Genomic DNA, 15,209 nt, shown 5'->3' with positions numbered 1-15,209 from the left:
GCACATTCCTTTAACTCAGGTATAAATCTAAGGTTCTTGTCATAAAAGTCTGTAGAATGATCAATCCAATCCAACTTTATTTGTACAGCACATTTTATAAGCAAAACAGTTTCCAAAGTGCTTCACATAGCAATGCAAAACATTTCACTTTAAAACACAAATCAGCAGAATTATGTTTCAACCATAAGAAAACTAACAGAATAAATAAATAAAATAATAATAATAAAATCAATGAACAAAAATAATAAAATCAAAGGCAAGGCAAGTTTATTTGTATAGCACAATTCATACACAAAGTAATTCAAAGTGCTTTACAGAATAAGAAATACATTAAAATCATAATAAAAACAAATCAAAACATAAATAATCATGAAGATTAAAATTAAAAAAAGAGAGACATAAATTGGAGAGAAGAGTGCGGAATGAAAACCTTTCAGTTATATGCACAGTTAAACAGAAATGTTTTGAGTCTGGATTTAAACAGTGTCACAGAAGAGTCTGTCTCACATGTTCAGGAAGACTGTTCCAGGTTTTAGCTGCATGAACCTGAAACGCTGACTCCCCTTGTTTAGTCGTGACTCTGGGCACCAGCAGGAGGCCGGTCCCTGAGGTCCTCAGAGTGTGAGATGGTTCATATGACACTAACATGTCACAGATGTACTTTGGTGCTCGGCCATGGAGAGACTTGTACACAAGCAGAGCTGCTTTAAAGTCTATTCTCTGAGGCACAGGAAGCCAGTGCAGAGACCTGAGCACAGGACTTATGTGCTCGTACTTCCTAGTTCGAGTAAGGACCCGAGCTGCAGCGTTCTGGATGTTCTGCAGCGTCTCACAGCTCGTTTGGAGAGACCAGTGAGCAGACCATTACAGTAGTCTAACCTACTGGAGACAAATGCATGGATAAGTTTCTCCAAGTCTGATTTAGACAGTAAACCTTTGATTTTTGCTATGTTTTTTAGATGGTAAAAGGCTGCAGATGTTATTGATTTTATGTGACTGTTAAAGTTCAAGTCTGAGTCCATTATTACCCCTAGATTTCTTGCCTGATTTGAAGGTTTTAGAGAGAGAGACTGGAGGTGACTGCTGACACTGTCCCTTTGTTTCTGTGGACCAAACACTATGACTTCAGTCTTGTCAGAGTTTAGCTGGAGAAAGTTGTTTTGCATCCACACACTGATCTGTTGGATGCAGTGACCAAGTGACTCCACTGGTCCATAGTCTCCTGCTGCCAGAGAGACGTAGATCTGAGTGTCATCTGCATAATTGTGGTACGACACGTTATTGCTGCTTATTAACTGGCCTAATGGCAGCATGTAGAGATTGAACAACAGGGGGCCCAGGATTGACCCCTGAGGCACCCCACAGGTCAGGGCCATGTCATTTGAGACACAGTTTCCAATTTCAACAAAATACTTCCTGTCTTCTAGATAGGACTTGAACCAGTTTAGTACAGTACCAGAAATGCCCACCCAGTCCTCTAGTCTCTGTAAGAGGATCCCATGATCGACAGTGTCAAAAGCAGCACTCAGATCTAACAGGATCAAGACTGAGACTTTGCCTGCATCAGTGTTCAGGCGGATGTCATTTGTCACCTTGATAAGAGCAGTCTCAGTGCTGTGGTGGGCTCTAAAACCTGACTGGAAAACATCAAAGGAGTTGTTCATTTGGAGAAAGTTCGTAAGCTGTTGGTAAACAGCTTTTTCAAGGACTTTGCCAAAAAACGGCAGATTTGAGATGGGTCGGAAATTGTTCAGTACTGTGGCATCAAGACTGCTCTTCTTTAGGAGAGGCTTAATGACCGCAGTTTTCAACGCGTTTGGGAATGTTCTAGATTGAAGTGACATGTTAACTATGTGAGTGAGTGGTGAAAGTAAACTGTTGAGGACAGGACTTTAGAAATCTAGTGGGTAACATGTCCAGGCAGCAAGTAGATGAACTCAGACTGGTAACGATCTCTAAAACAGTTTTGTCAGTTACAGGTGCAAAGTGATTCAGCTCTAAGTGTCTCTGTGGCTGCATGCTTGTTATTTGTGTTGTGGAATTGATGGCATTTTTGATGCCCTGAACTTTGTCATTAAAGAAAACTGCAAACTCATTACATTTAGATGTGGAAATTAGTTCTTGTGGCAGTGGAGCTGGAGGGTTTGTTAATCTGTTCACTGTTGCAAACAGGACACGAGAGTTGTTACTGCAATTACCAATAATGTCCGAAAAATACTTCTCTCTTGTTTTACTCAAAGTGTAGTTGTACATATGCATTGTTCCTCTGTAAATCTCATAATGAACCTGGAGGTTTGACTTGCGCCATTTCCGCTCAGCCTTCCGGCACTCCCTTTTCTGTGTCCTGACTGAGTCATCATTCCTCCACGGAGCTTTTTGCCTATCTTTAACCATTTTAACCTTTATCGGGGCGATGGCATCCAGAACATTCAAAACACTCAAAGTCACAGAGTTCAACACATCATCAACATTAGAACATGAGGCAATTTCAAAATGTATCATTTCCATGAACAGTGCACCTGTGTTATCATTTATGTGTCTCCTTCGAACAACTGTAGGAGCAGCCGGTGGTTTGGGAATAACAGACAGGTCAAAGAAGACACAGAAATGATCAGACAGAGCAACATCAACCACATTGACATTTGAAATATTTACACCCTTTGTAATGAGCAGGTCCAGAGTGTGCCCTCTGTTGTGAGTGGGCTCACTGACATGCTGAGTCAGACCAAAAGTTTCAAGGACAACACTAAGCTCTTTGGCATTTTTGTCACACACATTATCCACATGTACATTAAAATCACCTGTAATGACTAAACCATCAAAGTCTGTGCAAACAACTGAAAGCATCTCAGTAAAATCATCAATAAAACTTTGACAGTGCTGAGGAGGTTTGTATATGACTATGTAGAGTATGCAGTACATAAAGCAGTACTGAAAAAATAAAATGGATAAAAAAATAAAATAAAAGATACAGCGGACCACACAATTCACGCTGTATTAAAAGCCAGAGAGTAAAAGTGGGTCTTAAGATGAGACTTAAAACACTCCACTGTGGGGACTGTTTGGACGTGGGGGGCAAAGAGAAGGCTCTGTCCCTCCTGGTTTTAAGTCTTATTTTGGGGATCACGAGCTGGAGCTGGCCCTCGGACCTCAGAGCGTGCGGCGGTGTAAATTTGGATGAGGTGTAATGTGGGGCCAGTCCATTCAAAGCTTTAAAAAGAAATAATAAAATCTTAAAATCAAAATCACTATCATTATCATTTAAAGGTCTATTTTAAACAGGAACGGGCACTATACACTTTATTACAGAATCAATAATTTTAGGATCTTCAGAAATGGTGCCACATTTTTTTATTTTGTCATCATTCACCCGTTCATTCGCACATTGATACTCCGGTGAGGTTGGTTAAGTTTCTTGCCCAATGGTAAATGGTTACATTTTTCTATAGCACTTTTCCACCTTCAAGGCACTCAAAGCGCTTTACAACAAGGAACCACTCACCCATTCACACACACATTCACACACCAGTGTACGCAGACACTGTGGGCAAGGTGGGTTAAGTGTCTTGCCCAAGGACACAACAACAGCATTCATCTGTGGGAGCTGGAATCACATCAGCCAATCTGTGGGTCAGTGGATCTGACCGCTCAACCTGTGATGTTTTATGTCGAGAGCTGGATTGAAACCACCAACCTTCAGATCAGTGGGCAAATGCTCTACCAACTGAGCCACTGCCGCCCCAGTGACTGCATTCATCTCTGATAGTTGGAATCACACCACCAACCTGTAGTTAAGTGGATCTATCTACCAATGATGTTTACATTGAAAGCAGGATTCAAATCGCCAACCTTCAGATCAGTGGACAAGCTTAAAGTAATTTCAAGTAACAATAACCAGGCCTTTGGAGTTCAATAATGACACCACTTTCTGAATCTAAAGAGATTCTAAAATGTTTTGATGTCATGTAAACCCAACCCACTGACACTGGATTATCTTTTACCATTATTATTTTTATTTGTATCTTGTTTTATTGTCTTCATTTTAATGTTATTGGAGAGATTCCAGAATGTGACAATGTTTTACTCTCAGATGTGAGGCCAGAGCAACTTGTCCCCGTTGATGACATTGTTCTTTGACATGAAAAATCTAAAGGTAAACTGAACCTTATCAGGTCTATTAGTGACCAGACCCAAGGCTCACCGTATTACAATAAAACATGCATTTAACAATATTAATTTTGGCCTATCTGTATTAAATAAAACTGGCCTCTTGATACTTTGCAGCTGATGTCATTAAGATGCCCTGGGGTTGTAAAGCTAACTCGAGGCTCTGCTCTGTTTGAGGCTCTTGTTAGGCTTTAATCTGATTTTAGACTTTATTTTAGACTGACTTGGTTGGAACTACAGCAACTGAGCTGATATGTGCTAATAAAATTATAGACACAAGCTAGCTAGCTGTAGCCAACAGTTTTTCAGGAGTTTTTAGAAGAGTTTTGACTGTTATTCCTGCAGCAGTTTGTTCTCATGGTAGGCATTTTCATCACAGCTTACAAGAGACATCTTAAGAAAAACTGGCATAGTGTTGCTGTATGTAAGCATTTGCGTTCTTGCCACTTAGTTTGGCATCATGCTTGGACTTTACACCCACCGGAATTGCATATCTCACAGTGACACGGCACCCATTGTTTAAAACTAATCTATGCAACCCAAATATATTGTTAATCATAATCCTAAAAATGACATCCTCAAACCACTCTATACCATCATGTTGTCGTGAAAAAGTTTTTTAGAAAATTTTGCCAAACATGAAATCACTACAGGAGTTTATAAAGTGAAATTTCCCATTTGATTAGACAAAATGATGGTACATCTTTCACCAATTGTAGAATTGGAATGTGAAGTCCTATTTTAGTGTTTGAAGAGAGGATAGGCTTGGTCAAACTGGCTGGTTCAATGCTCTGGACACGCCAAATGAAGGCTGAACTCTTCATTCCTGTAGTTTTAAGTTACACACTGATTTGAGCTGATGAGTTGATGGAGGTAGAGAGCAGAGGTGGGACCAAGTCCTTGTTTTGCAAGTCTCAAGTAAGTCTCAAGTCTTTGACCTCAAGTCCAAGTCAAGTCCCAAGTCAAAAACAGGCAAGTTCAAGTCGAGTCTCGAGTCATTGGCCCATAAGTCCAAGTCAAGTCCAAGCCGTCTTCTTTGAGCTTCAAGTCATTTCAAGTCTTTAAACCAAAATACCAAATATAGCTTAGATTTTTGCAATTTATTTACTTTTTAAACTAAATTGTACTCAAAAAATCATGGTATATTTATATATGAGTATTTATATAAGAGTTGTAGAACTACTATTTTTTCCTTTTTAAATGTCTTGACAAGAGTGCAAATTATTACGATCAGAACAGAAAGAGTTCAGATTTAAGAGTGCTTAATAACAAGTTAATTTGTCAACAGTCTAATCATCAAGTCTTCTCAAGTCACTGAACTTCATGTCCAAGTCGAGTCCAAAGTCTTTGTCTGTTTAATCAAGTCAAGTCTCAAGTCCTAAAAATAGTGACTCAAGTCCTATAAGGTTTTGGAAAGAACGTCTTTCATTGAAAGAACTTGCCTTCTTGCTGTGTGCGAGGTCACCAGAGTACAGGTAAGACATATGACTGGGTCAATGACAATGAGACAAGAAGATATTTTGACATAATTTATAATAAATAAATTGTGCCACTCAATTCACAATTTTGGCCTAACAATTTTTTGATTTATTTAATTTAATATATTTGCTGTTATAGTAGCCTTATTTCCCGGACAGACTGACTGGAAAAAAGATGTGATGGTTTCGCCCCCATATTGGGTTTGAGACTAGAATGTCTTATTCTTACTCCCACTTCCACAGGTTAACAAACAAATAAAAAGTATTTTATTTGTCTGTTCATTTGAAGTTCAAACCTGTGGAAACTGACAGTCTTGGGTCTTTGAGGATGACTTTTGTATTTGGTTTGGTCTGAACTTTTCTAAATGTGAATCTAATTTATAGTGTGATGGCTCATCATCAGTGGCACATTAAGACACTTAAAAAAAAAAAAAAAGTATATTCATTTTAGCAGTAGAGGCTTATTTCTTAAACTTTTGTGTGGTTAGGTTCTTTATGTTAGATGGAGATATGTGTTATAAACATGTTCATAAATCACAGATAAAATTACATTTTAGCGATGCAAACCCAGATTCGTTTATCCAGTCATCAAAAAAAAAAAAAAAAACTGCATTAATTTTTATATAAAAAATAAGCAGGTCTAAATCCATTTAATCCAATCCAATATATAAAGAGAGTATATGCACAGAAAATACAGAATTACATATTAAATTGAGAATTATACAAAATAAGTTTACAACCATATTATACAACATTCTTACTGAGTGATAGCCCTTCCTAATCTTGAGAAGAACCCCTGCAGAGAGAAGCGAGTGTCCAGCACAAACACATCTGTGAGTCCCAAAGACATAAGCCAGTGGAGCTCATGGTGGATGTCGAAGGCGGAGTGATTGATCAGCTGCTGCAGCCTCAGTTGGTCGGTGGACCGGAGGAGACTTGCAGACCCTGAGGCAAGAACTAAAGATGGGAGGTAGTCACTGATGGGAGCCAGGAAAAACACAGAGAGTTTCCTTACTTTTACATGACCCCCAATGGTTCTGGCCTTGGTAAGTTTTCCAATAGCCTCTTTAATGTTAACAGTCAGAAGTAGAAAGACTTTGTATCGAGTGTTCTGATGATGGTCAAACCTGGTGTGTACGGTCATAAACTCTGCCTCAAGGTGTGCTTTGGAGTATCTGTAGACAAGGTCCTGTTGGAGACAGTACAGCTCCACAGACTTCAGGGCCTCCTGGAGGTCTTCCAGAGCCTGGTCTATGCAGTCTGGGTCTTGGTTGTTGTCCTGCTGGGCCAATCGTGCAAAGGCTCGGTTGTAAAATGCGATGGCTGCCCAGCAGTGGTCCAGCTCTATGGCCCTGGAGTACATGAGGATACTGTCCTTGAAGTGTCCTTGTTTGAGCAGCTTGTTTCCAAACAGAGTGTAGTGGTGCAGGTTTGACAGAGGAGAATGGCCCTCTCTGAGACTGTTTCTGGCTCTCTCCAGATCTGAGGACAGTTTATTCTTTTGAACATCACTGGGCTCTTTGTCATTGTCGTTCATGAAGAGCCACATGCCCCAGAACTCATGCAGTGCACTGACATCAGACTCTGCAAGCTGGTTACTGTTGCTTTGGTAGAAATCATCGATAAAGTTGAGATACTGAATGAACAGCTCCTGCTTCATCTTCATCTTTGGAATTACACTTTGCAAATAATCTTTTAACTTCTCTGCCACACTTTCATCTCTAACTTTTTTAGCCAACTCTACTCCACTATTGGGCCTGCTGGACAGGATCTTAGACAGTTTCTGGGACAAATCAGTGTCATCCTGACCACTGCATCGTATCCTCAGCTGCCTCTCAAACTGGTCTCTATACAGTGGTACTAGAGTGAACAGGTCCCTCAGTAGTGTCAGCAGACCACGGCCTAGCACCAACAGCTGGAGTGTTTCCGGGAGATGTTCGGAGCAGATGATGAGCTGTGCAGAACCTGGATTCCCTCGTCTCCCTGTGCGTCCAAAGGCCTGAGCCTCGACTCGGGCGTTCAAGGGCAGAAATGTCTGCAACACAAACAAACCTCCGGCTGAATTCACAGAGGCAGAGACCTTCAGGTCTGTGCCTCTTCCTGCCAGGTTCGTAGCTATGATCACTTTTCCTGCTGTAATTCCATTGTGAGTCACTGCTCTGTTGTCCATGTTGTTGCTGATGTAGAATACTTTATTCTGGACTGATTCTCCCAGAGCCTGGTGCACGGCCTTGGCACGCCTGATGGTCTCACAGATGACCAGCACTGCTCTCTCACCACGGTACGTGGTGGGGCGGGTTTGGGCTCTTATCACATCACAGATTTTCTGGAGCCATTCGTCCTCATCGTTGACAATCACTCCCTGCACCTCAAACAGCTTCCTGCGTTTGAATGTGGGGATGTAGCAGGCAGTGATGCCCTTGTAGATCTTCTGTAATGTGTCAGTCTCCACCTTCTGACCCAGAGTCCCAGTGACTCCATAGATCTGGTCCCCGTACATGTGGAGCAAACCCACGTTAGACATGAAGTTTGTAACAGCCGACATATCACTCAGCTTGTTCTGATGTTTCATTTCTAGAAACTGGTGCAGACCATCAGTCCACTGCATGGAGTTTTCCAACACACCAGTGTTTTTGAAGTCCACTGGCACCACTCCATGTCCCTCAATGACATAGTCATGGTCTTTGGTGATAGTTTGAGCATGAAAAGCATTTTCAATCCAATCTTCAATTTTGGAATCAACCAGACCTCGGAGAAACCCTGGTATGTAGCAGTTAGTTCTGCCTTCTCTCAGATCACATGGTGTAAAATACAAAGTATTCATGATTTCTGATTTGACTGCCCTCAGCAGACTCTCGTTGTCTCTGTAAATATACTGACACACCCCTCCATCGTGCAGCAGCAGTGACACAGTGGTCCTAGAATCATCATGTTGAGGAGACCCGTGTATTTTTTTGACCAAGTCTTTGTCCTGACTGTACAGAACAAAATGACATGTCTTATATTCATCCTCTATTGTTTCATAGAAGGCTGCAAGTTTTTCAGGACTAATATTTGCAGTTATTTGAGGAAAAAGACTTGGGTCTTGTTTAAGAGCATCGACAGAGCCTTTCTCTATGAGACCACTGACCTCTGCCAGTTTCAGGATTGTGGATTGATCTTCTTCTCCAAGAGATAAACTTTCAAGAGCAATATGATGAAACGGGGCTTTTGGTCCAAGCTTGAATGAGTTTTTACCTGTGTACTGGTTCACAGTGTACCAGATGTGAGCAAGGAGAGGGTTGAGGTGTTGAAGCGCTGGCATTTCACTGCCCAAATACACAGTGTGGCAACCTTTGTCCAGCATCAGAGAGTCCACTTCATCCACTATAGCACACTGGAAAGGCCTGTCTCCACGGATGTCCTCTCTCCCAAAGTGCTGTCGTAACCAGTCTGCTGCAAACTCATGAGATGTCCCATAGACCACCTGACAGTCATAACACTTTTTTAGGTCAGAGTTAACTTTGTTGATGTTACAGCTCACACTGATCTTGAGCTCTTTGTAGAACGTTTGCCATTCCTTAAAGTCTCTGTCAGCCAGAATTGGAGAGCTGGACATAATGTCCACTTTGTGTCCTTGCAGAGCTCGGAAGGCGGCAAACATGGCAACGATGCAGGTTTTTCCTTCTCCGGTGCTCACCTGAATCAGACGACCTTTTGCGGACAGAGCCATGAGGGCCCAGCTCACCATCTGTGTTAGTCTGGGAGTGATCTTCATTGTCTTCTTCACTGCAGCCACCAGCTTTTGCAGCACACTTGTGAGTTTATATTTGTGTTTTAACTGTGAGTTCACTTCTAAAACTATTTGTTTAGCATCACTGAGAAGTTTTTTATCAACACTATTTTGTTGCTCGATTTCACTGATTATTTCATCAAGTGTCTTATCTGTATCTGCCCCTAAAATCTGTTGCAGTTGTCCATCTGTTATTGTAGTATCCTGAATCAGTTCAATGAGAGACCTTGTAGATTTCCAGTTTGGAGTGATGTAATTGATTTCTACACAGTGCAACATTTTCAGCAGCCACAGCTGCAGGTCTTCTTTTGTCTGTTTAGAGTCAAATCGCTTCAGTAAAGATGTAAACAACTCAATAACCCCATCCAGACTCCAGAAAATATTAGTGACCAGTCCTTGAAGTTTGGTCAGGAGCTCCTCAGTGTGAGTAGGAGGTGGATGTAGAACCAGGTGGACTTGTAAAAGCTGAAGTAATCTCTCTCTGTCGGCCATCTTGGAAGGTATGACCCTGAACATAACAAAAAGGATATATTTTAAAATGTGTTAACTCACAAACTGAAATTCATTTTTAAAGACCTTGTTGACATGTTTCAGATGCTAACTACAAGCCTTTTTCAGAACTGTCACCACTTTTGTTACTTCCTGACCACACCTTTCACCCGATGTTATTTGTACTTTGCTTTCTGATTTCCATCACCTCTTTGACCAAGTGTTTGAACTTGTTGTTTTCTGCCCTGTCCATATTGTTATTATTATTATTATTATTTTATAATTATTTTTTTATTTATTTTTTACAGTGATTGTACAGTAGCGGATTAGAGCCATAATATCTCTTCATCACATTACTTTTGGTGTTCTTTTTCATGGATATGTGAAGCCTGTCCTTTTTCATCTATTTATGATTTTTCAAATGATTTGCATTAAATCTCATATATTGTGTCTTGAGGATGTACTAACATTTTGCCAGAATTTGTGCTGAATTACCTTACATAAAAGGCATAAGTGAACCCATCCAAAGGGCCATGGAAAACTACATCAGCGCAGTCATGTGAAAATCATACATAGGTGAAATAGGATGATTTTATTTCTGTAAAAAAAAGAAGACCAAAGGGAATATAAGGAGACATTAGACTCACCAGGTAAAAAAAAAAAAGAACAACATAACAAGAAACTCTAAAATGACCTACACCAGATCACTGCAAAAGGAATAATCACATCATGGAGTGGGACAGGGCAGAAAACACTTGGTAAAGGACATAACTGAAATCAGGTACAGATGGCATCAACCGAGATGACGGAGTATTACTTCTGTCACACACCTGACACACAGTACTCCAGAGACCAACAGAAGAGGCCCAGGAAGTAACACCAGCTGTGACACATCACCAAGACCAGTGACAGTTCTGGCTCACAGCTAACAGTCAGAACATGCTGACAATGTTTTTCTCCAAGCTTGTGGTCTTAAAAGAGGGGGTATTATGCAAAATCACTTTTTCAAGCTTTCTACCATGTTATAACTTTGTTCCCTTAAAAACATGCCTGAAGAGGTTTGATGTCATCCATGCATGTTTAAGTAGCCAATCTTATATTCTCCCCAGAAACTATTTGAACCCTGTGGATAGGGTAAATGTTATAATGAATTTTTAGTTTGCAAAAGGATGATGTACAGAAAACCCTTCTTCCCAATGCTGCAATTGCTGAAATTGCTGCTATTGCTAGCTCGGCTAAGTCCCAGACCAGCATACACACAAGTCTGTCTGATTGAAACTGTTCTTGTTTTTGACATCTCCTTTTGTTATCTGACAGTGGCTCACAAGAATAGGCTCCACAGAACTGTAGAGAATGCAGGAAGATCACTGGCAGAGAACAGAAAAAGGTGGATTGTCTTTACCAGTCGGCTGAGCAGGATGGTTGAATCTGTCACTGGTGAAGTTGGTCATGTGATGTGTGGTGAGCTGAAGGTGATGCCATCAGAGCGTTGGTACAAAAGCCTTCAGTAACAGAGAAGATAAATGATTATTTGTGCCAAAAATTTGTTTGTTCTAAGCACTAGTGAAAAGTATGGGTGCATGTAGCAGACTTTTATAACTTATTTATTGATTGTTGAGCTTTAATATGATGATTCATGTGTCATACGATGGTGAACCAAAGACAAATATCCAGTATAGTGCACAATAACTGTTTCAGAGTTAACTGTAATACTCAATAATACACAGATAAGATTAAAGGAGATCTAGGCTACAGTTTTACAGTTTTACAGTCTCGGATACGGTTCACAGCTCATCCAAGCTGCTTCTTCAGTTCTGAGTTAGTGAAATAAAGTATTTTTTAAATGATTTTGATTTCTGTTACAAGTATTAAAGAGGCTCTATTTTCCTTGACATATTTAGATCATTGTGCTTCTGTTTATTGTTTTGCATTGTATTGTATTGCTTTGGACAAATCTTACAGCTAACTGTAGGAGAGTTTGTTTTTAGAGCTTGGGAGAGATCACAAAATTGTTCAGACATGCATGGATGACACCACTTCAGGCATGTTTTTGATGAGGGAACGTTATAACATGGTAGAAAGCTCCAAAGAGTCGATTTACAGAATACCCCCTCTTTAATATAAAATAAAGAACAAGATCAGGAGAAACCCAAATTGATAATACCAGAATCCCATACATTTTAGAACATGTTAAACTACAAGGTTATATAACAACTGGATATGTATGCAAGTATGTAGGACAGTATCTACACCACTGATTCCCAAACTGTGGTACGGGTACTCCCAGTACAATGGTTAGACATTATTTTGATCTTCCTGCCTCATCAGAATGTTTAAAGTTTTTAGAGAGAGAAACATGTTTGTATGATGTGTGAAGCCTCCAGATATTTTTTCTCTAATTCAGCTCATTCAAGTGACTAGCAAAACAAATTTGGCCACTGACCTGACGATGCAGGTGAGAGGATAGAGGCTGGCACCGAACACGAAGAATGAAAACACAGACTGCATGTCTTTTTTTTTACTGGCAGCACCGCCCATAGATAACAAATGCCCGCCTGTGTCTACAGTAATGTCTCTGGTTTAAAATAAATTATGTGAGCAGCTAAACTATACTTTGTATGGGCATATGCAAAGGAAAACCAATGGAAAAAATATGAATCTATATTTTTTTATAGATGTTTTTGTCAGTGACCATTTATGCCCTTATATTCCTAAGTTTCTTTTTTTAAATGGAAGCCTGGAGGTTAATACCAATGATGATGTAAAAAAAACAACAACTTGCATACAAAGAGTGAATTACCTGCTGTGAGTTTGGAAAAGTTCTCCACTATACTTCTCCCTCTCCAGATTGAGTGGGCAGACTACAAGGAAACAAAGGCAAATTTTAAGATCCTTCACTATTACAAAATCATTTTCTTTCACAGTAAACCAGCAAAAAAATGACACAAGGTGGGTATACAAACAATTAAGTTAAAAACAGTTCTATGCATTAAAACATTTTTTGCTAAACTTTATAAAGCGGTTTATTTATTATTAATTTATTAAATAAGACTTGAGGTACATCTCTCTTTCGTTCTTCTCATTTACTTGTGCCCCATCTTCATTGTAAAAGGTTAGTTCAGTACTCACCTGTTGTACATGGCAGAAGTCTGATGCAAAAGATCATAAAGGCTTTTTATACTTGACCGTCACCTGGCACTGCCCTCTGGGGATTACCACTGCTTTCTATTGTCATTGTTTTTATTGTCTTGTGCCGTGACTTCTAAACATCATTGCTGATCAAGTTCATCTAAAAACAAAGTAAAGTTTTTGCATAAATGAGGCTGCTTTGTAAAATTAAAGGTACACTTGGTCACTTTTCTGGTGAGGGCTCCATCATCTGCCTGTCTCTTTTGAAAAGTTATTTCTTTCCCTGAAATGCTTCACAGTGTGACTTTAAACTCATTTATCATGAAAATACTATGCATTCTTTCTGAGAGCAGATGTGACCTCTGACTTATCCTTGTGGCATAGCAGAGTGTAGACATTCTGCCAGAAAAGTTACACAGTGCACTTTCAATTCCTCATCGTCTCATCTCTTCAGCTACCAACCTCTAAATGTTATTTACATTGTGATAGACACTTTATAATTTGTGTGTAGAGTAGCCACAATAATGAGAACTATATTCTGCTACAATGAGCTTATATTCTGCGTGCAATGTCATTTACAAAAAATCATGCATCACTTCTTAAAAATCATGTGACATTGTGTTTATATTTGGTGTTGATCTTGAGTATGACAGCAAGGTTTATCTTTCATTCTTGTATTTACATAACAATAGTTTAAAAAGGACACCGTTCTAAACTGGACTGAGCCACCAGTTTTTTGTTTTGTTATGTTTTTGTTTAGAGGTAACTTTCTGAGCACTGCAATGAAATAATTATAGAAATATTTGAAAAGGCACTGAATACTGAAGGATAAGTCGAAATCAAATAGTTCTTTACGGATATTTAAAGGGGCTCTGTGTAACTTTTCTGGTGAAGGGTCTGAACCTTGCTTGTCTCCAGATGATTACATTGCCTGTTCTACAATATGACATTTAAAAAAGGCCCACTGTGTGAAAACAGAGCAGGTTATTTTCCATAACAATCCCTGGAATTAACCAAACTGAAAGTGAAAGATGTTTTGTTTAAATATGCACTGAAGCATCTCAAGGTCATGACAGTGCTGGATTTCATTTTGACAATGTTTCTAAAAGATACATTCACCATAACCACGCCTGACACTGTACGACAAATATTAGCTTTTGTCAGTGTTGGACCCAATATGGCCAACTTCCTGTAAGTATAGGGGGGGCCATGATACCATTTTTTGTATGTTCAGACATGTTCTATTTTTCATGCATAATGTTTCAACTTTCTGTGTATATTTTTTTCATGCAGGGCTCCCATCTGGCCCATGGAAACTGAGTATTTTCATACCAGTCACTGGTTTATGTTCAGTCTCGCTTACTATTAGATTTATTTATTATTATTATTTTAGGGTTTTATAATCATTTTAATCCGTCCCTCATCCTGACAATTCTCCACTGACTCGAGCCTTATAAATGCAGTAGTCTTATATAGAGCTTTTCCAGAAGCTGCTTTACAATTTCATAGATTGTTCTGTGGTGGTAAACTACTATTGTAGCCACAGCTGCCCTGGGACAGACTGACAGAAGTGAGGCCACCACTACCACTCAGACACACACATTCATACGTGGCATTGTGGGTGCGTGTTGCAATACAAGTTTGTGCCAATGCTGCCCCAGTGTGACACCTGATATTCTAGTGGTCTCCCATCCAAGTGATAACCAGACCCTGCCCTGCTTAACTTTCTGGAAAAAATGTGGTCCGGGTTTCTTTGATGGAGGTTTGGCTAAAACATTACAAATATTCCACACAAGTGCCAACAGCAACAAGCTCCATGCTTGACTGGAAAAACACAGACAAGGGAAAATCAAACAAAACATGTCGTTTTCACATTGTCACTTAGGTCGGTGTATAAGAGCATTCTGTCTGAGAACTTAAACAGGAGGTCTTGGAGTGACTCCACTTTCACTCTGCAGTGAAGCAAGTGCGGTGTGGAAGCACCTGACCAGTAAAAGTGCTTAGAATTGGATGAAAAAATGCTTGGATCACGCATATTTGTATGAATGGACACTGTAGACCTGCAGTTTAACATGTTTGTCTGATCACGCAATTTAGATCAACTTTAGGGAGTCGTGCCTCCTCCTGCCTCTGTCTGCACAGGTGAACTAAGTTTTGGTCTGTCTGTGTGTCGT

At 39.9% G+C, this 15,209-nt stretch overlaps 1 protein-coding gene across 1 annotated transcript; it reads right to left on the bottom strand.

Moving 5' to 3' along the window:
* Positions 1–6,402: 6,402 nt before the first annotated feature.
* On the bottom strand, positions 6,403–13,030 carry LOC129409690 (protein translocase subunit SecA-like). The gene is made up of 3 exons (XM_055156184.1): positions 12,707–13,030; positions 11,309–11,408; positions 6,403–9,925 (listed from the first exon to the last, which is right to left on the bottom strand). The coding sequence occupies exon 3, from the start codon at positions 9,907–9,909 to the stop codon at positions 6,403–6,405; it is 3,507 nt and encodes a 1,168-aa protein (XP_055012159.1). The 5' UTR covers positions 9,910–9,925; positions 11,309–11,408; positions 12,707–13,030.
* Between the last annotated feature and the right edge of the window lie 2,179 nt (positions 13,031–15,209).

Source organism: Boleophthalmus pectinirostris, unplaced genomic scaffold, assembly GCF_026225935.1.
Source record: "Boleophthalmus pectinirostris isolate CB_2022bp ecotype Guang Dong unplaced genomic scaffold, ASM2622593v1 HiC_scaffold_20, whole genome shotgun sequence".
Lineage (NCBI taxonomy): Eukaryota > Metazoa > Chordata > Actinopteri > Gobiiformes > Gobiidae > Boleophthalmus > Boleophthalmus pectinirostris.
This window is presented reverse-complemented; position numbering and strand designations above follow the sequence as displayed.